The 24,708-nt window shown below is 43.7% G+C and overlaps 1 protein-coding gene across 2 annotated transcripts; it reads right to left on the bottom strand.

The window, feature by feature from the left end:
• Window positions 1-1,003: 1,003 nt before the first annotated feature.
• On the bottom strand, window positions 1,004-23,393 carry slc16a3b (solute carrier family 16 member 3b). 2 transcript variants are annotated; one of them, XM_046355281.1, is made up of 7 exons: window positions 22,950-23,393; window positions 8,143-8,421; window positions 5,294-5,437; window positions 5,071-5,207; window positions 4,407-4,874; window positions 2,796-2,976; window positions 1,004-1,871 (listed from the first exon to the last, which is right to left on the bottom strand). In XM_046355281.1, the coding sequence occupies exons 2-7, from the start codon at window positions 8,363-8,365 to the stop codon at window positions 1,615-1,617; spliced, it is 1,410 nt and encodes a 469-aa protein (XP_046211237.1). In that variant the 5' UTR covers window positions 8,366-8,421; window positions 22,950-23,393; the 3' UTR covers window positions 1,004-1,614. The 2 variants fall into 2 exon arrangements, with proteins under 2 accessions (XP_046211237.1, XP_046211236.1); XM_046355280.1 differs by having other exon boundaries at window positions 22,963-23,392.
• Window positions 23,394-24,708: the final 1,315 nt, after the last annotated feature.

Below are 24,708 nucleotides of genomic sequence, written 5' to 3'. Positions count from 1 at the left end.
GGCCAATCACGGCCGGTTGTGATAAAGCCTGGAATCGAACCAGGCTCTGTAGTGACGCCTCTAGCACTGAGATGCAGTGCCTTAGACTGCTGCGCCTACAGAGATGTTTTTGTCTTTGAAGAGAAGTCACTTCAAGATTAGGCAGTGACAAGTATTGGTTAGTTCAAGGTTTCGTGTGTACGCTATTGGGTGCCTGGAGTGCATGTGTGTGTGTGTGTGTACTGTGGGCACAGCAGTGTGTGTTTGCGGCAGTGCGATTCTAGATAACATTTAATAGTGTTCCTCCTGCTGTGCCTGCTGGTCTGTAAACAGCAAATTCTCCAGTTTTAAATCAACAGTGTTAATATGGGTCCACAGTTTCAATGGTACATTAACAGTGTAAAGCCTTATTTGCATACTTCGCAGGATGCCTTGCCTTTTGAGTATATTGTAGAGTGTCACCACCCTGTATTTGTTAGTAACAGACATGGTTGCTGCATTCATTCATTCATTTTTCAGTCCTGTGGCCTTCACCAAATGAGATCCCAAGTGAATGTTATCATTCAAATGTAATTATAACAATACAGTGGGGTAAAAAAGTATTTAGTGAGCCACCAATTGTGCAAGTTCTCCCACTTAAAAGAGGCCTGTCATTTTCATCATAGGTACACTTCAACAAATACTTATTTTCCACCATAATTTGCAAATAAATTCATTAAAACTACAAGGTGATTTTCTCCCCTCATTTTGTCTGTTGTAGTTGAAGTGTACCTATGATGAAAATTACAGGCTTCTCATCTTTTAAAGTGGGAGAACTTGCACAATTGGTGGCTGACATACTTTTTTGCCCCACTCTACATACTTAAGGCCTTATGTTGAGGGACTAGTTTTACCCCAATACAGTGGCCAGAAACACATGGTTTACAGGCCACATCAGGCCTGAAATTCACATTTATGATGGCTTGCAAAGTAATGTGTAATTCCAATTGGAATTCAGCCAGAGTGGGAACATCAACATTAGGAATTTGTATTCACTCAACTTTTATTCAGAATGACTGCCAGGGTTGGGAAGACTAAAATATGAGTATCAAATGCATTTAAACTGGACAACCATTTCAGTAATGTGTGCAATACATTCAAGTAACACATTGGATTAGTTTAGAAAAATGTATGGAATTTATATTTGAGTAGCACAACATTAATCAATGTACAAAACCTCCCCCCACAATTTTTTTAATACACCTGCATTGAACATGCTGGGAAACATGATGGCTGTGGTTTTGGTTCACAACGTCGGTTATTAACAGACACTGGGGTTTTATTACACCACTCAGTGTCAATTTAACCCTTAGAGTTCATTTTACTCCAGAATCAAAACAAAAATGTTACCCTGAAAAAACACTAGGTAACACTGGCCAATTTGCTGTGTATATTAAAGCATACAACACATGTACAACACAATGCAATCCATCCTTCTCTTCATCCCTGCCAGCGTGTGTATTCTTATGTTCGTCCTTATTAGTAGTGTTTAATAAAAGCTTGTCAGTCGCTCTAAAAATCAATTAACAAATATCCCTTCTCTCTCCATCACAGAGCTGTCTCTAGGTTTCCCACCCCTCCATTCTTTTCCACTCCCTATTTTGCCTCTGCGGCGCCACCCCTCACCCCCGCCGGCTGCGCCCTCTCATGCTCTCCTCCCTCCGCCTCCAGCAGGCTGTTGAGCTTCTCCATCTCTATGGGGGCGCCATTCTCTAGATGGGCCTCAGGCTCATCTGGCTTCTTCTTGATGCACAGGAAGTTGCCCGTGCAGATGACGATGGAGGCCAGAATGACCTCACAGCCAGCCAGCAGGAACACGTACATGTAGTTATGTGTGGCATCCAGCAGACGACCTACGGGAGAGGAGAAGTATGAGAATAGTTTATTACCTGTTATACATTCAAGGCATACGCAGTTTATCACCAGCTAAAATGTCTATACTGGCTTTGATTGTTTGAAGACTTCGTTCAAAACCCTAATGTCATGTCCACACCCCGGCTCAACCCTAACATTACAAAAGAATGCAGTTTTGAAACTGCAGTCGACTGCACTCTAACTGCAGTTACACTGCAGTAAAAAGAACACAAAGGGGAAGTTATCTGTAGCATACTGCAGTTACACTGCACTCATACCAATCTTTTTTCAGAAGAGTATCCATAACTATTGGACTTTGAGGCAAAAAAAAAATAGAGCAAGCTAGCTAGCCTTTTTAGCTTCCCACATCTTCATGTGAAATTAATCAGATTTATAATTTACAATTATGCCCTGGCAGAAATTCTTATGTTTGCTGGTTAAACCTAAAACAGTATCCCAGTTTGAAATGCTGCTTGTGTAGTCAGTCCCATAATCAGCTGAAAATATAAAGTCATGTTTTGGTCAGGCAGACAAAAGCACATGGCTAGCTAGTTGGCTACAGCAAGTTCTACAATTTCACAGTAGTGTGTAATCACTATTTATTACTTCTAAACAAAAACACCTTTTTGGGTGGATTCTTGTTTTTGGTTTACTGTGTCAAATGCCAGAGTTTATTACAAGGCATTTTAGAAAAAACAACATTGTGACACTCCAAATCTTACGTGTGCGTAGATCTTGTAGTAAGCAAAAGCATAACCATAACCCTAGCTCCACATCCACAGCCTGGTTCAACCCCAACCCCAGCTTCACGTCCACAGCCTGGTTGAACCCAAACTTCACGTCCACAGCTTGGTTGAACCCCAACCCTAGCCATAACCCTAATCCTAACACTAACCCAATCCTAACCCTCCCTGTGTACTGACCTGCTCCAGGCGGTCCCACCAGCACAGCGATAGCCTCCATGAGCAACACCAGCCCTAAAGCGCTGGAGAACTTCTTTGTGCCCACGATGGCCATGAGAACCTCGAACTGCAGCGCCCCCACCATCCCATAAGAGAGCCCGAAGAAGATACAGAACACCACCAGACCAGGGTAGTCTGTCGCCTGCCAAAAGAGAAGCAACACCCTTGGTTATATAATTCACAACAACATAATATGACCAGAGAAATGACTGATGACAAACCATGACTGATTATCCATAGAATTTGAATGATTACAATAGCTCCGGGTCTCGAAGGCTGCAGGGTCCACAATAATACACTACATATATACAAAAGGATGTGGACACCCCTTCAAAATTAGTGGATTCGGCCATTTTAGCCACACTCGTTGCTAACAAGTGTATGAAATCGAGCACACAGCCATGCAATCTCCATAGACAAACATTGGCAGTAGAATTGCCTTACTGAAGAGGAGTGATTTTCAACATGGCACCGTCATAAGATGCCACCTTTCCAGTTTGTCAAATTTCTGCCCTGCTAGAGCTTTCCTGGTCAACTGTAAGTGCTGTTATTGTGAAGTGGAAATGTCTAAGAGCAACAAAGTCTTAGCCACGAAGTGGTAGGCCACACAAGCTCACAGAACAGGTTAACAGAGTACTGAAGCTTGTAAAAATCATCTGTCCTCAGTTGCAACACTCACTACAGAGTTCCAAACTGCCTCTGGAAGCAACGTCAGCACAAGAACTGTTCGTTGGAAGCTTCATGAAATGGGTTTCCATGGCCGAGCAGCTGCACATAAGCCTAAGATCACCATATGTAATGCCAAGTGTCAGCTGGAGTGGTGTAAAACTCGCCACCACTGGACTCTGGTGCAGTGGAAACATGTTTGAATGATGAATCACTTCACCATCTGACAGTCCGAAAATCAAATCTGGGTTTGGCGGATGCCAGAAGAATGCTATCTGCCCCAATGCAATGCCAACTGCAAAGCTTGGTGGAAAAGGAATAATGGTCTGGAGCTGTTTTTCATGGTTTGGGCCAGGCCCCTTAGTTCCATTGAAGGGAAAGCTTAACCCTACAGCATACAATGACATTCTAGATGATTATGTGCTTCCAACTTCGTGGCAACAGTTTGGGTTCAGTATTACAATGCCGCCGTGCACAAAGCGAGATCCATACAGAAATGGTTTGTCGAGATCGGTGTGGAAGAATTTGACTGACCTGCATAGAGCCCTGACCTTCAACCCATTGAACACCTTTGGGATGAATTGGAACGCCGACAGTGAGCCAGGCCTAATCGCCCAACATCAGTGCACGACCTCACTAATGCTCATGGCAACAATGTTCCAAAATCTAGTGGAACACTTTTCCAGAAGAGTGGAGGCTCTTATTGCAGCAAAGGGGGGACCAAATACATATTAATACTCATGATTGTGGAATAATATGTTCGACAAACAGGTTTCCACATACACTGTGTGTCAATACAGGAATGTAATAACGATACAACACATTAAATACTGTTTATGTATCGTTTACATCCCATAGAAATACATCCATCCAAATAATATCAATAAAAACAAGTTCCAGACATACCTGTGAGCTGATCACATCGGTGATGCCATTAAAGAGTATGGCGAAGCTGAAGAGATACACACATCTAGGCCGGACCCACTTCATCCCCGCAATCAGCCCACATGTGGGGCGGGCGAAGATATCAATGAACCCCAGGATGGTGAGGAGGAGGGCAGACTTGGTGTCTTCATTCCCCATCTCCTTGGCATAGCTCACCACAAACACGGGCGGCACAAAAAGGCCCAGTACCATGATGGAAGCAGCTATGGCATAGATGAGGAAACCTCTGTCTTTAAATACACTAAAATCCAGGAGCTTTTTCTTAGGCTTGAGCTTTCTTTCTGCTTCACCCACAGCCTGCAACTCCTGGTCCTGGGGCTTCTTGGGGCCCACCAGGGGCCTCATCAGGGCCCCACAGGCGCAGCAGTTGAGCAGCAGGCCCCCCAGGATAAGGAAGCCGCCTCTCCAGCCATAGTGGTACTGCAGCACCTTTGGGGAAAAATATGAAGAAAAACATGAATGATGAGCCGTAACTCTGATATGCCGCCAACACAGCATACAACTTCCCCTTTGTGTTGTTAATCCTTCAGAGTAGGTACACGTCGCTCATTGTGTTCATATGCTTCTCCCTACATCATAACACTGATCTACAACTGCAGATAGGGAGACTGAAGAGGTGTAGTACCTGTCCTAGAGGAGAGAGGCAGCAGAGGGCCACAGGGCTCCCAGCAGCAGATAGTCCATTAGCTAGAGGCCTCTTCTCACTAAAGTAACGATTCAGCATGATCAGAGACGGCTGGAAGTTCAGCGCCAGGCCAAGACCTGGTAGACAGGGGGCAAACTGTTTTTAAAGTGTGTATGTGTGTGTGCTCACCAGTAAAGGTAGAGGTGTGTATTTATTTACTAACCTGTTATAACTCCAGTACAGATGTAGATGTGTATGATACTGGTGGCCAAGGAGGCCAGGACCATTCCCAAGGAGGCAAAGAGCCCTCCCACCATCATCACTGGCCGACACCCAAACTTGTTCACCAGCACACTGCACAGTGGACCTACACACACACACACACACACACACACCACACACAGTATTGTACAGCTAACCTTGTGGGGACAGACAATTCAGTCCCATTCAAAATCCTATTTTCCCCAACCCTAGCTTGTTGGGGTGGCAGGGTAGCCTAGTGGTTAGAGAGTTGGACTTGTAACTAGAAGGTTGCAAGTTCAAACCCCCGAGCTGACAAGGTACAAATCTGTCATTCTACCCCTGAACAGGCAGTTAACCCACTGTTCCTAGGCAATCATTGAAAATAAGAATTTGTTCTTAACTGACTTGCCTAGTTAAATAAAGGTAAAATTAAAATAAAACCCTAGCACCCAACTAACATAATTCTAACCCTAACACTAATTCTAACCTTCACCCTAAACCCCCTATAAATAGCATTTGACCTCGTAGGGACTAAAAATGTCCCCAGTTGGTCCAATTGTTTGTTTACTATTTCTGTTAAACACAGTCAGAACTGTGCATAAGGCCAGAACAAGCAGGTTAAAAAAATGTTTTTAAAAGTTCTGACCCTTCCAATTGGAACAAGCTACAACAGGACATGAAATTACAGGAGCACGACTCTGAATGATTTTAAAGATAAAAATCTATGGTGGAATAGGAAGTAGGGGCAGTGGCGTAGTGCAGTTTCGCAGGGCCTCGCAGGTCTAAGCAAGGTCCCCTCACCAGGATTTCAGATCATTTTTTGTGCCATGGTGCAGAGAGAAATGTGCCGTTTTATAGCTCAGGGATGCCTGAAAGACTAACTGGGTTTCTCTCAACTCAGATACCATAAAGGCGTTTCATTTTTACAAGTATTGTCCAACAAGTATTTAAAAAAGGCATTGATTGTTAAATTCTACACTAAAAAAACAACAACTCAGCGCTGAGTAAATAGTGGACAGAACACACAGTGGGTTGAAGAGGTAGGGTTTCAGATGTTTTTGAAAGATGGGCAGTTCCACCACTGTGGTGCCAGGACAGAGAAGAGATTTCACTGGGCTCAGTGGCAGATGCCCTTCCATAATTCCATAAGGATGGGATTGTCAAGAGACCAGAGGTGTCAGAGTATTCGGGTTGGGGTGTAGTGTTTGAGCATAGACTGAAAGTAGGGAGGGGCAGTACCTCTTGCTGCTCCGTAGGAGGACATGGGAGAACTTGGGAAAGTTGAACACCAAGCAGCTTGCTGCATTCTGGATAAGTTGCAGGGGTATGATGGCACAAACAGGGAGCCCAGCCAACAGAGATGCAGTCGTCCAGATTGGAGATGACAAGTGCCTGGATTAGGACCTCGTTACTTTCTGTGTCAGATAAGGTCCAAGTCTACAGATGTTGTAGAGCATGAACCTGCAGGAGAGAGTCACTGCTTTGATGTTTGCAGAGAACGACATGGTGTCCAGGGTCACAACAAGGTTCTTTGCACTCTGGGAGGGGGACACCGGTTGTTGTCAATCGTGATGGAGGTCATAGAGCAGGCAGACATTCCCTGGGAGGTAGAGCAGCTCTGTTTTATCGAGGATGAGCTTGAGGTGGTGGGCCGACATCCAAGCTGATATGTCGGCCCAACACCTGCCAGGCACGCAGAGATGTGTGTTGCCAACTGGATGTCAGAAGAGGGGAAGGAGAAAAGGGTTGCATAGCAACGATAGGAGAGACCATGTGAAGCTATGAGAGACGAGTGATTTGGTGTATGGAGAGAAGTGGAGATAGACCACCACTGCCTCCGTGACAGAGGAGAGCAGTCTTGGTTGAGTGACCAGTCTTGAAGCCTGACTGGTTAGGATACATAAGACGGCTCAATACAATCATTTGAAAATCCCCAATAAAAAGACACAAATGACACTTCATTCAAGTGGTGTACACGATAGCAATTTTGTTTTTCCCTCAGTTGCTTAATTATTCTTAAACGTAACTAAATGTAACATATTTTAACTTAATCTATCAGGAAGATAAATTGACAGTTTATGGTTGAGGCCATGGTGATTCCAATATTGTTAGTTTAAATCTTTTAAAATATAGAGTACTTTACAGGCCATTGTTGCACTACATGTAATGAGGACATTAAGGGGTCCTTACGGTATAGCTGACCCTACTCATTCCTGATTGATGCTGCTAAAAAAAATTAAAAAGCAAATCTAAAAGCTCATTTCCTGTACATAAATTGTGAAAAATCTAAAGGCTTATGATGTGTTCACATTTTTAATTTTGACAATTACTTTCCCATTGTTCCTCAAAAATGCAGTGATATGATATAACATTTGTAGCTCTATTTCAACTGTTGCTACATAAGATCAAATCCAAATGGTGAGTCACATATGCTATCTGGGGGCTGCGGGGGTGTGTGCTAGGTCAGTTAGTGGGGGGCTATCGATGGTTTGGCCCCTAGATGCACCTAACCTCTTGCTTAATGTGATAATTGTGTGCTTTATGTTGTAAATATATATCTTAAACTTTGTGTGCTGCCATTTTGGCCAGGTCTCCCTTGTAAAATATATTTTCATCTCAATGAGACTTACCTGGTAAAATAAAGATACAATTATGAATAAAAAGGTCCTGCCTAAGTTGTGTAGACTCCGGAGGTAGTAACGCCCAGATCTGACACTTTCTCTAATCTCCTGCACCTTTTCCTTGTACTGGCTCATCATCGAGAAAACACTTCTGTTGGAAATACTTACAAATTCCTGTGTGTGATTTTATATATCTATATATATGTACCTGTGCCGTAGAGCATGGCCAACAATATAGAAGAAATCCATGCACAGTCGCTGTATCCCACTCCGAACTCCCTGATCAACTCCTTGAAGAACACACTGACGGCCTTGGGGAAGGCGTAGGAGAAACCAGTGATGACGAACCCCCCGGCGAGCACTGCCCAGCCCCACCCTCCATCTGGTGCCTTGACATCACTAGGCTCATCATCTACCACGGCTCCTCCCATGATCCTCTCTGCTAGGAGATTCCCTCAACCGTCTGTTCCGTCAACTTGGGTCAGAACTGAGAGAGAAAAAGAAACAAGAAACAAGGGAGGAATGATTTTTAAAAGAATGGCGGTGGAATATATTGCGGCCAATTCTGCCATTTTGTGTGTTTTTTGGCACCGATCTTAACTTTTTTAGTACATAATGTATCCGCCATAGTTTCCTATGACCGAAAAGAGCTTCTGGACGAAGATTTCTACTGCAATGAGTCTGCGGTATAGGACATACTGCTCACCCCGGACCAGGTCCCAATACTACACACTCAGAAAGGAAAGAGACCGACATCCAGAGACCGATGCTGACAGTAAGTGGCACTAAGACTGCACTCAACAAGCTGTATAGGGCCATAAGCATAAATAAAATGATCATCATCATCAAGAGGCAGCGCTCCTGTTTTACCAGTGATTTTAATGCAGGAAAACTGAAATCTGTTTTACCTCATTTCTATCAGCATGTCACCTTCGCAACTACAGTTAAAAAATATTATTAAAATCACCACCACCTTTACTCCACACACACAGCTCTCCCTCACCCTCCATTTGGCAAATCCCTGACCCAGTCTAATATCTACATTTCAAGTAGACCAAAGTCCCAGTACCCAAGAACAATGCCAAGATAATGTCTAAATGACCGTAGCACTCATCTGTAGCCATGAAATGCTTTGAAAGGCTGGTCATGGCTCACGTCAACACCCTGGACCCACTCCAATTTGTATACCGCCCCAACAGATTACACAATCTCAATCGCACTCCACGCTGCACTTTCCCATCTGGACAAAAAGGAACACCTACAGTACGTGAGAATGCTGTTCATTGACTACAGCTCAGCGTTCAACACCATAGTACCCTCCAAGCTAAGAACTCTGGGACTGAACACCTCCCTCTACAACTGGATCCTGAACACCTCCCTCTACAACTGGATCCTGAACTTCCTGATGGGACGCCCCCCAGGTGTTGAGTTTATGCAACACATCCACTACGCTGAACTTCAACACAGGGGGCACTCAGGGGTGCGTGCTTAGTCCCCTCCTGTGGTCCGATTCATCCACGACTGCGTGGCCACGCACGACTTCAACACCATCATTAAGTTTGCAGTACCAGAATGAGTCATAATACCCTAAAACCGAAGCGGTCAAAACAGGGGAATGGTTCCAATCATTTTTCCAGCATAATTGTGTCCCCACCAAAGGTGATTTTAGAAACACTTCAAATAAGGGCTGCGTTTCGTGTAGGCTTACCTTGGCGTGAAGTTGATAGATTTGACTGTATTTACCCCCCAAAAATGAAATGCAATGAGTTGCTAATGTGGCTATCATACAGAACTACAAATGCCATGTTGCTCTGGATGAGACTGCCGAATCAAGGCAAAGGTAAGAATCTCTGGATTAAACTTGTGTTTACTAAATGTAGTTATGAATACATTGGCTACATTTAATTAAATTGACAATTCTGTGAAATGTCTTGGGTAAGTTTTTTAAAAATGTAACCTTTTAGCAACGGTGTCAGCTAAAGAGGACGTGCAGGAGCTTGCAGGGATTTGTAGTCCTGCATAATGTCTACTTGGATGCTGATTAGCATTTGAAATTAGAGCCGAAACTATTGATTAAAGTCAGCTTGTCCGAGAGAGACATACACAATTATCAATACGTCATGCCAGGGTAAGCCTACACAAAAACACAGCCCTTATTTTAAGTTCTAAAATCCCCTATGGGAAAAATGCATGGTGGAAAAAACCATTTGAAACATTTTCCTGTTTGACCGCTATGTTTTATGGGTATTAAGAAATCTCCACTGTGGGGCTCGAATCACATCGCCAGGGCTTTAGTGGAGCAGGTTGAAAGTTTAAGTTCCTCGGTGTCCACATCAGTAAGGATCTATCATGATCTAACACCAACACAGTCGTGAAGAAGGCACGACAACGCCCCTTTCCCATCAGGAGGCTGATAAGATTTGGCTAGGACCCCTCAGATGTTTAAAAAGTTCTACAGCTGCACCATTGAGAGCATATTGACTGGCTGCGTCACCACTTGGTATGGCATCTGCTTTTGCATCCAACCGCATGACATACAGAAATCTAATTTACATAAGTATTCACACCTTTGCAGGTGATTACAGCTTTGAGTCGTCTGTATCAACTTTACACATCTGGATATTATTCCATTCTTGCTTGCAGATTTCCTCAAATTATTTTGAGTGAGACGCAATCGTCAAATCATTTCACAGATTTTCAATGGGATTCAAATTTGGGCTTTGGCAACTTAACCTCTCTGGTACAAGTTGGACAGTAGCATCCCACCTCGAAAACAGCCAGTGAAATTGCAGAGCGCCAAATTCAAAAACAGAAATCCCTCAAACATACAAGTAGTATACACCATTTTAAAGATAAACCTCTTGTAAATCCAATTTCCCACTTCCTGGTTGGATTCTTCCCAGGTTTTCACCTGCCATATGAGTTCTGTTGTTATACTCACAGACATCATTCAAACGGTTTTAGAAACTTCAGAGTGTTTTCTATACAATAATACTAATAATATGCATATTAGCCTCTGGGCACGCTTTTCATCCAAAATTCCAAATGCTGCCCCCTACCCGTGTGAAGTTAAGGACTTTCACATTCTTGTTCTGAAGCCATTCTAGCATTGCTTAAGCTGTATGCTGCTTGAGGTCATTGTCCTGTTGGAACATAAATCTAAGATAGTTTGCACTCTGAAGCAGGATCTCATATTTGCCTCCATTCATTGTGCCAAATATCCTTACCAGACTCCCAGTCCCTGCATCTGAAAAGCACTCCCATAGCCTGACGCTGCCACCACCATGCGTCACAGTAGGGATGGTGTAAGACAGGTGATTAGTTGTGCCTTGTTATAGCCAGCCATAGTGCTTTGCATTCAGGCCAAATAGTTAGATTTTTGGCTCATCAGACCACAGAATCTTCTACCTTATGATCGGTCTTTCTGCATACTCCAGGCGTGCGGTCATGTGCTTTTTCTCAGGAGTGGCTTCTTCTGGGTACTCTACCGTAAAGCCCAGATTGGTGAAGCGCTGTAGAGACTTGTCTTTCTTGCAGGTTCTCCTATCTCAGCCAAGAAACTCTGTAGTCCTGTCAGAGTGGTCATATGGTTCTTGGTCACCTCCCTGACCAATGTCCTTCTTGCCCGGTTGCTCAATTTGGTCAGACGGACCGCTCAAGGCAGAGCCTATGTTCCATATTTTTTCAATTTTCCAATGATGGACACCACTATGTCCTCGGAAGCTTTCAACTCTAAAAATAGTTTTATACCCTTTCCCAGATATATACACCTCATCACAATTCCATCTGAGATATACAGACAGTTCCTTGGAATTCATGGTATAGTTTGTGCTGACATGCACTGTCAACTGTGGGACCTTATATAGACAGGTGTCTTTCTAAATCATGTCCAAACAATTTAAATTGGTCACAGGTGGATTCCAATCCAGTTGTAGTGACATCAAGGATGATCAACCAAAATTGGATGCACCTGAGCTCACGGGTGAGTATTGAGATCTGCATTTAATTTTCAATCAATAAAAATTAAAACATGTTGTTTTCACTGTCATTGTGTGTGTGCAGATGGGTGAGATTTTTTTTAAATACACTGCTCAAAAAAATAAAGGGAACTCTAAAATAACATCCTAGATCTGAATTAATGAAATATTCTTATTAAATACTTTTTTTCTTTACATAGTTGAATGTGCTGACAACAAAATCACACAAAAATCAATTGAAATCAAATTTATCAACCCATGGAGGTCTGGATTTGTCACACAAAGTCACACAAAATTAAAATGGAAAACCACACTACAGGCTGATCCAACTTTGATGTAATGTCCTTAAAACAAGTTAAAATGAGGCTCAGTAGTGTGTGTGGCCTCCACGTGCCTGTATGACCTCCTTAACATGCCTGGGCATGCTCCTGATGAGGTGGCGGATGGTCTCCTGAGGGATCTCCTCCCAGACCTGGACAAAAGCATCCGCCAACTCCTGGACAGTCTGTGGTGCAACGTGGCGTTGGTGGATGGAGCAAGACATGATGTCCCAGATGTGCTCAATTGGATTCAGGTCTGGGGAACAAACAATGCCTTCCTCTTGCAGGAACTGCTGACACACTCCAGCCACATGAGGTCTAGCATTGTCTTACATTAGGAGGAACCCAGGGCCAACCGCACCAGCATATGGTCTAACAAGGGGTCTGAGGATCTCATCTCGGTACCTAATGGCAGTCAGGCTACCTCTGTCGAGCACATGGAGGGCTGTGCGGCCCCCCAAAGAAATGCCATCCCACACCATGACTGACCCACCGCCAAACCGGTCATGCTGGAGGATGTTGCAGGCAGCAGAACGTTCTCCACGACGTCTCCAGACTCTGTCACGTCTGTCACGTGCTCAGTGTCAAACTGCTTTCATCTGTGAAGAGCACAGGGTGCCAGTGGTGAATTTGCCAATCTTGGTCTTCTCTGGCAAATGCCAAACGTCCTGCATGGTGTTGGACCCCCACCTGTGGACGTCGGGCCCTCATAGAGTCTGTTTCTGGCCGTTTGAGCAGACACATGCACATTTGTGGCCTGCTGGAGGTCATTTTGCAGGGCTCTGGCAGTGCTCCTCCTGCTCCTCCTTGCTCAAAGGTGGAGGTAGCGGTCCTGCTGCTGGGTTGTTGCCCTCCTACGGCCTCCTCCATGTCTTCTGATGTACTGGCCTGTCTCCTGGTAGCGCCTCCATGCTCTGGACACTACGCTGACAAGACACAGCAAACCTTCTTGCCACAGCTCGCATTGATGTGCCATCCTGGATGAGCTGCACTACCTGAGCCACTTGTGTGGGTTGTCGACTCAGTCTCATGCTACCACTAGAGTGAAAGCACCACCAGCATTCAAAAGTGACCAAAACATCAGCCAGGAAGCATAGGAACTGAGAAGTGGTCTGTGGTCACCACCTGCAGAACCACTCCTTTATTGGAGGGGGGGTCTTGCCAATTGCCTATAATTTCCACCTGTTGTCTATTCCATTTACACAACAGCATGGGACATTTGTCAGTGTTGCTTCCTAAGTGGACAGTTTCATTTCACTGAAGTGTGATTGACTTGGAGTTGCATTGTGTTTAAGTGTTCCCTTTATTTTTTTGAGCAGTGTATATAAAAAGACAGACTGAATTCAGTCTAACATAATGTAGAATAAGGGGTGTGAATACTTTCTAAAGGCACTGTACCTCAATTACCTCTTACTCCTTCTCGTCGACCTGGTACCCCTTGTATATAGCCAAGTTACTGTTAATAATTGAATATCTATTATTACATGTTTTACTTTTCTATCATCTCTATTTTCATTCTCTGCATTGTTGGGAAGGGCCCATAAGTAAGCGTTTCACTATTAGTTTGATGTGATGTGTACTTCAGGCCGCAATAATAGAGAAGATCACATCAGGGTTAGACACTCAGGGTATGCAAATAAATTAACCTAACTTGTGCTCATCTAAAGATTACTCCTCTAGATGATGCATCATGGATGAATAAAACCATTTACAAACTGGAACTTGAAAGTGTTTTGGTAATGAGACACGTCCACAGACTTTAAACTATAATATTTATTACGTACAATGTAAACGTCCTAGTATACGTGCTAGTATACCACTTATGGACAATCTTTTAATCAAATAAATTAGGTTGGGGAGAAAAAAATACAATTGCTTAAAATTGAATTGAATCCGGACGAATTTTGGTAAATGAGAATTTGCGATGTACAAAATTTCAGGCAAAGTATTTTAATTGAACTTTCCCAAAAACTAGACATCTTAATCCTCAGAATGATAGTTGATTTTTACAGATGCATCATGGTTTTGTAACTCAATATGCTAAAAATGTTTATTTTTTTAAACACTTTTTTTAAAGGTTTTGAGAATCACCCAATTACACAATCATTCATTTGTTAGGCTAGATATCAGAAATATTATCTGGCCCCATGTCATTTAGGTAAGATCATTTAAGAATTTCTGTAAGGTTCAATGTCTTATTGTAGCAGTCTGGTCCCATGCATTCATTTGGGGTAACAATTTTGTGTAGCAACTATGACAACCTCTGGTAAATAGTTAAGTACTGTATACGTTCCTATTTTTATAGGACACTAATAAAAAGGCTGCAGATATTGGTTAAGTGCATGGCTCCATATTTGCCCAGAGTTTAATGTCCTTGAGAAGGTCTGCCGAGTTAGTGCTTTGAGGGCGTCTCCTCTGCTCTCTTCTCACACAGCATGATATAGGAGAGCTTGCTTTTGCGCATGTATGTGGATAAGGTGATGCTTTCTGAGAGAGGAGACAGCTTGTCTGCACCAAAGAGTCAACAGTAAATCAACACAAGGAGAAATCCTGTCCAGTGCGCTCACCCTGCAGAAAAGACCCCCCCCCCCCCCCCCACATAAATATTAGCAGCAGCTTCCTCAACAAAAAAAAAGGGCACCTCACTTTATACCGAGGTGAGATGAGCATGTGATGCACAAGTCAGACATTCACCTCAATCATTCACTGATGTCAATGGGACATTTGTGAAAATTCAGATCTCAAGTTAGAATAATATCAGCCATATATCACCCATATTAGTCCATCTGAGGTTAGCTACAAACAAGTGTCAATCCAGATAATGAAAAGGCACCCACAAGAAAATATTCAAGGACTTAGTTGCATGTCATTTGCAGTGTGCATGCTCACAAGCAAAGTCCTTGTAGCTTATCATTTCACTTCCTTTGAGAAAACCATGAGCATGGGCTGTACTGCAGCTTGCCGGCAGCTTTGTTATCGAAAAGGTGGCACTGTGTCCATTACAAAATACCCTGAACAAAAATGCAACATGCAATGTGTTGGTCCCATGTTTCATGAGCAGAAATAAAAAGAACCCAAAAATTTTCCATTCGCACAAAAAATTTGTTTACATCCCTGTTAGTGAGCATTTCTCCTTTGCCAATATAGTCGATCAACCTGACAGGTGTGGCATATCAAGAAGCTGATGAAACGGCAGTATCATTACACAGATGCACCTTGTGCTGCGGACAATAAAAGGACTAACATTTGCAGTTTGGTCACACAACACAATGCCATTTGCATGCTGACTACAGAAAAGTCCACCAGAGTTTCCGCCAGAGAATTTAATGTTAATTTCTCGATCAACATCATTTTAGAGTCTTTGGCAGTGTCCTTCTGTAGCTCAGTTGGTAGAGCATGGCGCTTGTAACGCCAGGGTAGTGGGTTCGATCCCCGGGACCACCCATACGTAGAATGTATGCACACATGACTGTAAGTCGCTTTGGATAAAAGCGTCTGCTAAATGGCATATATTATTATTATTATTATTATTATTATATATTATTCTACTGCAGACCATGTGTAACCACACCAGCCCAGGACCTCCAAATCTGGCTTCTTCACCTGCGGGGATCGTCTGAGACCAACAACCCGGACAGCTGATGAAACTGGATTTGTACAACTGCACAGACTGTCAGAAACCACCTCAGGGAAGCTCATCTATGTGCTCGTTGTCCTCAACAGGGACTTGACCTAACCACAGTTTGACTTCGTAACCGACTTCAGTTGGCAAATGTGTATGGCTCCATGTGGGCGAGCGGTTTGCTGATGTTAACGTTGTGAACAGAGTACCCCATGGTGACGGTGGGGTTATGGTATGGGAAGGCATAAGCTACAAACAATGAACACAATTCCATTTTAAAATCGATGGTAATTTAAATGCACAGAGATGCCGTGACGAGACCCTGAGACCCATTGTTGTCCCATTCATCCACCACCACCAGCAGGCAAAGTTCATCTCCCTCGGGAAGGTAATAACCTGAAATATTCAAGAGACAAGCCAGCTGGTCCTTTTGCTGGATTTGTCATATGCATTGATTTAGGGAAAACTTCACCACTGATGGAACCATCCTCGACTTCGCCATCTATTGTTAATCTTTTGAATATGTCATATTTCACAGGCAGGAGCATGGATAAATGGAGAAGCCACTCCTTCACAACCAACTCACCCAGAACAGTGTGCTGACCTCTGTTGCTTGTGGGCCAGGCTTGTGAGTGGGGTTTATTAAGTAGGGTGACCTGCAAGAAGTGGCTGGGTGTAAATCTGTACGCAATGACTGAAGGTGGCTCAGAAAGACCATCTGCATGGGCTGAGGGCAATGGGACAGATGGGACCTGGCTTTTCTCTGAGAGGATGTTGGTGCTCTGTGTATAAACCTCCCATAGAGAAGTGTATTGCTGATCTATCTACAGCGGGATTATTCACAGTAGAGGTCGACCGATTAATCGGAATGGCCGATTAATTGGGGCCGATTTCAGGTCTTCATAACAATCGGAAATCGGTATTTTTGGGCACCGATTTCCGATTTTTTTTATTAAAGTGGCAGCGCACGGTGAAGGCTCTGTGCAGAATTCACCACAAGTGAAGCATCTTTTTTTGTTGTTCCAGGCTGTAAGGGTCATTTTCTGTCCTTGGTGAATGTTGTACAGGCTTAGGGTTGAGCCTGACTCTGGACCGATATGTTAGAGGCCCGAGGTAAAGCTTAGCCAACAGGTGAAAGGACTGCCTAGTAAATTTACATTTTTGCCTGCCCCAACAGGTAATGTGGAAGACCAGGAAAAAGATGCAGGGGGCGGAGTGTACAGGCCCCAGAGCTGTGCTGCTGGGGAGGGCTCTGCTGGTTAGTGGATTTTCTATTGGTGTGAGGGGTTGGGTGTCTCTCGTCAGAATTGGAGCGATTTGCCATGCCTTTGGAAGCTTTCCCGTCTCCCTCTGGCCCAGCCAATACTTCCTGGGTCAATTTCAACTTGTGAGTGTGGAAAAACAAAATACAGCACAGGTATCCTTGTACTCCCCACAATATTTTAGTGGTGTGGTGAACAGATCTGTCAGAGACGTTGTCAGAGTGATCATAGTGCACTCATGACCAGCACTCATAAATGTGCATGTCACATCTGAATGAGTGGGTACTTCCTCACTGAAGATACAAAATACTGATATGTTTTTCAGAATGGACTTTATCATGCATTAACATCAGAAATGGTTGTTATATGAACAAATGTGCATCTATAACAGCCGAGGTCAGATTGAGATCCAGTGCAGAACAGTTGTCAGATAACTGGCAGTAAGAACTCTTTAATATCAACAACCTATGACTAGATTGCCACTAACACATTCAGCAAGCCTTTGTGCCAGCAACACTGCAGAATTCGTAAAAAGAATAAAGACTAATCAAAAGTAGTCATCACATTTCAAAGCATTGCATCTGTAGCCAAGTGTTTGTAACTCTCTAAATTGGGACGGGAGGTGTGCACGCACGCACGCATGTCTACCGTATGAACTACTCCTGTGTCATGTGTAGCCGCCTGGCTCCCAACCAACAGGCAAACACACATACTTCTCCACTTGCCTCACCCCTCTATAGCAGTGTGCCCCGACCCCCTCACGCACAATGCGGCATTCCGCAAGCCCAGACTATCAGCTCTCCTAAAATAAGACCCGGACATTTTCCATCTCAGGACAGACACACAGTACAAAGTGGTGATAAAGCTGCAATGGCTAGATTGTTGAAACTCAGACAATAAATTGATACTTATCTTTTAGCATTGAATGCAATCTATTGACTTAGAGTTGAAGTCAGAAGTTAACATTCACCTTAGCCTAATACATTTAAACTCAGTTTCACAATTCCTGACATTTAATGCTAGTAAAAATTCCCTGTCTTAGGTCAGTTAAAATAAAGTGGTAATCCTAAGGATGTGAAATGTCAGAATGGTAGTGACTTATTTCTTTCATCACATTCCCAGTGAGTCAGAAGTTCACATACACTCAATTAGTATTTGGTAGCATTGCCATTGAATTGTTTAACTTGGGTCAAACGTGTCAGGTAGCTTCCCACAATAAGTTGGGTGAATTTTGGGCCATTCCTCCTGACAGAGCTGGTGTAACCGAGTCAGGTTTGTAGGCCTCCTAGCTCACACGCTTTTTCAGTTCTGCCCACAAATTTTCTATGGGATTGAGGTCAGGACTTTGTGATGGCCACTGCTTTTGCCACAACTTTGTATGTTGGAGGTCAATGTCCATTTGGAAGACCCATTCGCCAGCCATATCAGTTTTGTTATACACAGACATTCTAACAGTTGGAAACTTTAGAATTTTCTATCCAAATCTATCAATTATATGCATATCCTAGCTTCTGGGCCTGAGAAACAGGAAGTTTACTTTGGGCACGCTTTTCATCCAGAGGTGAAAATAGTGCCCCCTACCCTAGTGAGGTTAACTTCCTGACTGATGTCTTGAGGTGTTGTTTCAATATATCCACATCATTTTGCTTCCTCATGAAGCCATCTGTTTTGTAAAGTGCACCAGTCCCTCCTGCAGCAAAGCTCCCCCACAACATGACGCTGCCACCGCGGTGCTTCACGGTTGGGATGGTGTTCTTTGACTTGCAGGCCTCGCTATTTATCCTCCAAAACATAACAATGCTCATTATGGTCAAACAGTTCTATTTGTTTCATCAGACCAGAGGACATGCCTCCAAAAAGTACAATCTTTGTTCCCATGTGCAGTTGCAACCCGTAGTCTGGCTTTTTTATGCCGGTTTCGGAGCAGTGGCTTCTTCCTTGCTGAGCGGCCTTTCAGGTTGTCGATATAGGACACATTTTACTGTGGATATAGATACTTTTGTACCCGTTTCCTCCAGCATCTTCACAAGGTCCTTTGCTGTTGTTCTGGGATTGATTTACACTTTTAGCACCAAATTACATTCATCTCTAGGAGACAGAACACGTCTCCTTCCTGAGCGGTCCCATGATGTTTATACTTGGGTACTATTGTTTGTACAGATGAACGTGGTACCTTCAGGCATTTGGATATTGCTCCTAATGATGAACCAGACTTGGGGGTCTACACTTTTTTTTCCTGAGGTCTTGGCTGATTTCTTTTGATATTCCCATGATGTCAAGCAAAAAGGCACCGAGTTTGATGGTAGGCCTAGAAATACATCCACAGGTACACCTCCAATTGACTCAAATGATGTCAATTAGCCTATCAGAAGCTTCTAAAGCCACAACATCATTTTCTGGAAATTTCCAAGCTGTTTAAAGGCAGAGTCAACTTAACGCATGTAAACTTCTGACCCACTGGAATGATTAGTGAATTATAAGTGAAATAATCTGTCTGTAAACAAATTATTGGAAAAATTACTTCCATCATGCACAAAGTAGATGTCCTAACAGACTTGCCAAAACTAGTTTGTTAGAAAGAAAACCAGCCCCGTCGCCGACCACAATGTCCTGCTCCCAGACAAACCAAACTTTGCTCGCTTTGAAGACAATACAGTGCCAACGACACGGTCCGCTACCAAAATCTGCAGGCTCTCCCTTCACCGCAGCCAACGTGAGTAAAGCATTTAAACGTGTTAACCCTTGCAGGGCTGCCTGCACAGGCCACGTCCTCAGAGCATGAGCAGGCCAGCTGGCTGGTGTGTTTACGGACATAATCAATCCTTATCCCAGTCTGCTGTTCCCACATGCTTCAAGAGGGCCACCATTGTTCCTGTTCTCAAGAAAGCGAAGGTAACTGAACTAAATGACTACCGCCCCAAAGCACTCACGTCTGTCATCATAAAGTGCGTTAAGAGACTAGTCAAGGATCATATCACCTCCACCCTACCTGACATCCTAGACCCACTCCAATTTGCTTACCGCCCCAATAGGTCCACAGATGACGCAATCCCACTGCCCTAACCCATCTGGACAAGAAGAATACCCATGTAAGAATGCTGTTCATCAACTACAACGCAGCATTGAACACCATAGTACCCTCCAAACTCAGACCCTGGGTCTCGACCCCACCCTGTGCAACTGGGTCCTGGACTTCCCGACGTGCCGCCCCTAGGTGGTGAGGGTAGGAAACAACATCTTTACCCCACTGATCCTCAACACTGGGGCCCCACAAGGGTGCGTTCTCAGCCCTCTCCTGTACTCCATGTTCACCCATGCATGACTCCAACTCAATCATCAAGTTTGCAGACGACACTACAGTGGTAGGCTTGATTACCAACAGCGACAGGATGGTCTACAGGGAGGAGGTGAGGGCCCTCGGAGTGTAGTGTCAGGAAAATAACCTCACACTCAACGTCAACAAAACAAAAGGAGATGATCGTGGACTTCAGGAAACAGCAGAGGGAGCACCCCCCTAGCCACATCGACAGGACAGTAGTGGAGAGGGTGGAAAGTTTAAAATTCATCGGCGTACACGTCACTGACAAACTGAAATGGTCCACCCACAGACAGCGTGGTGAATGCTCAACAGCAGATATTAATGAGAGTGTAACGAAACACTTGTGCTTCTAGTTCTGACCCTGCAGTAATATCTAACAATTTCACAACAACTACCTTATATACACACACACACACACAAGTGTAAAGGAATAAATAAGAATATGTACATAATATATATGGATGAGCGATGGCCGAACGGCATAGGCAAGATGCAGTAGATGGTATTGAGTACAGTATATACAGATGAGCAGTGTATGTAAACATTATATAAAGTGGCATAGTTTAAAGTGACACATTTATTACATCCAATTTTTAATTATTAAAGTGGCCAGAGATCGAGTCAGTGTGTAATATTAGTGATGGCTATTTAACAGTCTGATGGCCTTGAGAGAGAAGCTGTTTCAGTCTCTCGGTCCCAGCTTTGATGCACCGCTACTGACCTCGCCTTCTGGATGATAGCGGGATGAACAGGCAGTGGCTCAGGTGGTTGATGTCCTTGATGATCTTTTTGGCCTTCCTGTGACATTGGGTGCTGTAAGTATCTTGGAGGGTGGGAAGTTTGCCCCCGGTAATGCGTTGGGCAGACCACAATCCCCTCTGGAGAACCTTGCGGTTGCGGGCAGTACAGCCCGACAGGATGCTTTCAATCGTGCATCCGTAAAGATTTGTGAGGGTTTTAGGTGAAAAGCCAAATTTATTTAGCCTTCTGAGGTTGAAGAGGCTCTGATGATGCACCTTCTTCACCATACTGTATGGGTGGTCCATTTCAGTTTGTCAGTGATGTGTACACCAAGGAACTTGAAGCGTACCACCTACTCCACTGCAGTCCCGTCAATGAAGATAAGGAGGGGTGCACCCTCTGCTGTTTCCTGAAGTCCACGATCATCTCCTTTAATGACATTGAGTGAGAGGTTGTTTCCAAGCACCACACTCACAGAGCCCCTCACCTCCTCCCTGTAGGCTGTCTCATCATCATTGGTAATCAAGCCTACTGTTGTGTAGTCTGCAAACTTGATGATTGAGTTGGAGGTGTGCTTGGCCACGCAGTCATGGGTGAACAGAGAGCACCCTTGTGGTGTCCAAGTGTTGAGGATCAGCAGAGTGGAAGTGATGTTTCCTACCTTCACCACCTGGGGGTGGCCCATCAGGAAGTCCAGGACCCAGTTGCACAGGGCGGGGTTCAGACCCAGGACCTTGAGCTTAATAATGAGCTTGGAGGGTACTATGGTGTTGAATACTGAGCTATAGTCAATAAACAGCATTCTTACATAGGTATTCCTCTTCCTCTTATTCCTTATGCTTCCAAAACCCTACTTTAAGCAGTGTTCAGATTTTAGCATCAGGGCTCTTAACAAACCCCCCTTTTACAGAAGACAGTCTTCCAATAACTTGTGTAGTGTAATGAAACCATGAGTATTGAAGCAAGGGGTATGCCGTTTCCAGCTATTTTGCCACCCTACTCAAAATCCAAATACACAAAAATGGCCTTAGAAATAGGTTAATATTACCAGAGATTCTCATGTGACACGTTATATCAAGCAGTATTATTGAGCTATATCAGCCAATAGGGTTGACGTAGTTTGAAAGCGCAGTTAGGGGATAATATAATTTTAGGAGCAGGCCAATTTGTAAGCAGAGTAAAATACATGCGTTATCAATATTCCTTTACATAGCCTATCATATAGGAAGTTAAAGACAACTGCGCCATGCTTCTCCGCCATATAATCTATGCTATTTAATTGAGACCACACGTAAGCACACTTGATCTCGCATTCCCAACTAAATAGAAGGTAGGCTAACAGAACATTCATCAGCAAGTATTAGGCTATTAGCGTTTGTGAATATTGCGACAGAGGAATAGTCTACAAAAGTCTCGAAATAGTCTTTCATAACTTTGATAGGAAAGGGGACAATTTGCAGGCAGACACAAATACATGTTATTAATATTTATTTCCAGTCAATGTCGTAATCTAAACTATAGCCTATCATATTTAGGAAGTTAATTTCCATGGAAACACAACTCGGCGTGCTTCTCTGCCCACGAGTATACCCGACAGGCTATTTAATTCAAACCACTCAAAGGCACATTTGATCTCAGGCTAGTGTACAAGCAGCATTATCCCATGGGAGTTTGTGAATAATAAAGCAACAAAGATGTTCTTAAATTACAGCTGTCTCCCAAAATTATCAACGGGTATGACACTTTAATCATGCCAATGTTTATTTTTTTTTACCTGTTGTTCTTACCTGACGAAGCTTTGTCTGTAACGTCTTCTGGTCTGGACCATGCGTTCACGCCTCCTCATGTGAGTATTTATTTCGGCACGGCTGCGATTTTCTGGAAACCCATTTACGGTGACTAATGCCACGTTCAAAACAACCGGGAACACGGACATATATACAATGTCAAATAATGACGCCATGAGCTCCAGAAAGAGGCCCAAATTCCGGAGTTGGAATTCCGAGTTGGATGACCTTTAAAACACATTTTTCCCAGTCGGACCTAGTTTTTATCCGAGTTCCCTGTTTTTTTAACGCACCGAGGTCGGATATTTCTAATTCCAAGTTCCCAGTTGTTTTGAACGCTGCATATTGCAGCGTTCAAGTGCTAGTCGGAGAAAGATTTCTGCGCATGCAATTTAAAAAAAGAAAGTATTATTATTATATTTGTTTTATGTAGCTACTGCCCACTTTGCTGCCTACGTAGCTGCTGCTCATGCCTCGATCACTCCGACAGCATCATTGCATCACAACGGCACAATCAATTCTGCAGTCAAACTAAATTATGTAATCCACCATTTTAAATAAAATCAAAGGTTATTGGCTGTGTACACAGATTTGCCGATGTTCTCGCAGGTGCAACAAAAATGCTTGTGTTTCTAGCTCTAACAGAAAATCTCTTACACAAAATCCCACAATTTTTTTTAATGAAGAAATAGCAGAATGAGCAATGTAAAAAAACGGAATATATATGTATATACATATATACTGAACAAAAATATAAATGCAGCATGAGCTGAAATAAAATATCCCAGAAATGTACCATAGACACAAAAAGCTTAATTCACTCAAATATTGTGCACAAATTTGTTTACATCCCTGTTAGTGAGCATTTATCATTTTCCAAGATAATCCATCCACCTGACAGGTGTTGCATATCAAGAACCTGATTTTTACACATGTGCAACTTGTGCTGTGGATAATACAAGGCAACTCTAAAATGTGCAGTTTTGTCACACAACACAATGCCACAGATGTCTCAAGTTTTGAGGGAGCGTGCAATTGGCATGCTCACTGTAGTAATGTCTACCAGAGTTGCCAGAGCATTGAATGTTAATTTCTCTACCATAAGCCGCCTCCAACATCGTTTTCGAGAATCTGGCAGTACGTCTAACCGACCACGTGTAACCACACCAGCCCAGGACCTCCACATCGGGCTTCTTCACCTGCGGAATATTCTGAGACCAGCCATGAAACAATTTATGGGGTATTGCAGTTTGGATCGTATCTGACTACAGTGGGCAAATGCTCACCTTCGATGGCCACTGGCACACTGGAGAAGTGTGCTCTTCAAGGATGAATCCCGGTTTCAACTGTATTGGGCAGATGGCAGACAAGCGTGTATGGTGTTGTGAAGGCGAGCGGTTTGCTAAAGTCAACGTTGTGAACAGAGTACCCCATGTTGGCAGGGTGTTATGGTATGGGCAGGCACAAGCCAAGGACAATGAACACAATTGCATTTTATCAATGGCAATTTGAATGCACAGAGGAACTGTGACGAGGCCCATTCTCGTGCCATTCATCCACCACCATCGCCTCATGTTTCAGTATGATAATGCACCGCCCCATGTCGCAAGGATCTGTACACAGTTCTTCCATGGCCTGCATACTCACCAGACATGTCACTAATTGAGCATGTTTGGGATGCTCTGGATCAACGTGTACGACACCATGTTCCTGTTCCCGCCAATATCCAGCAACTTCGCACAGCAA

This window comes from Oncorhynchus gorbuscha, linkage group LG07 (assembly GCF_021184085.1).
Source record: "Oncorhynchus gorbuscha isolate QuinsamMale2020 ecotype Even-year linkage group LG07, OgorEven_v1.0, whole genome shotgun sequence".
Taxonomy (NCBI): Eukaryota; Metazoa; Chordata; class Actinopteri; order Salmoniformes; family Salmonidae; genus Oncorhynchus; species Oncorhynchus gorbuscha.
This window is presented reverse-complemented; position numbering and strand designations above follow the sequence as displayed.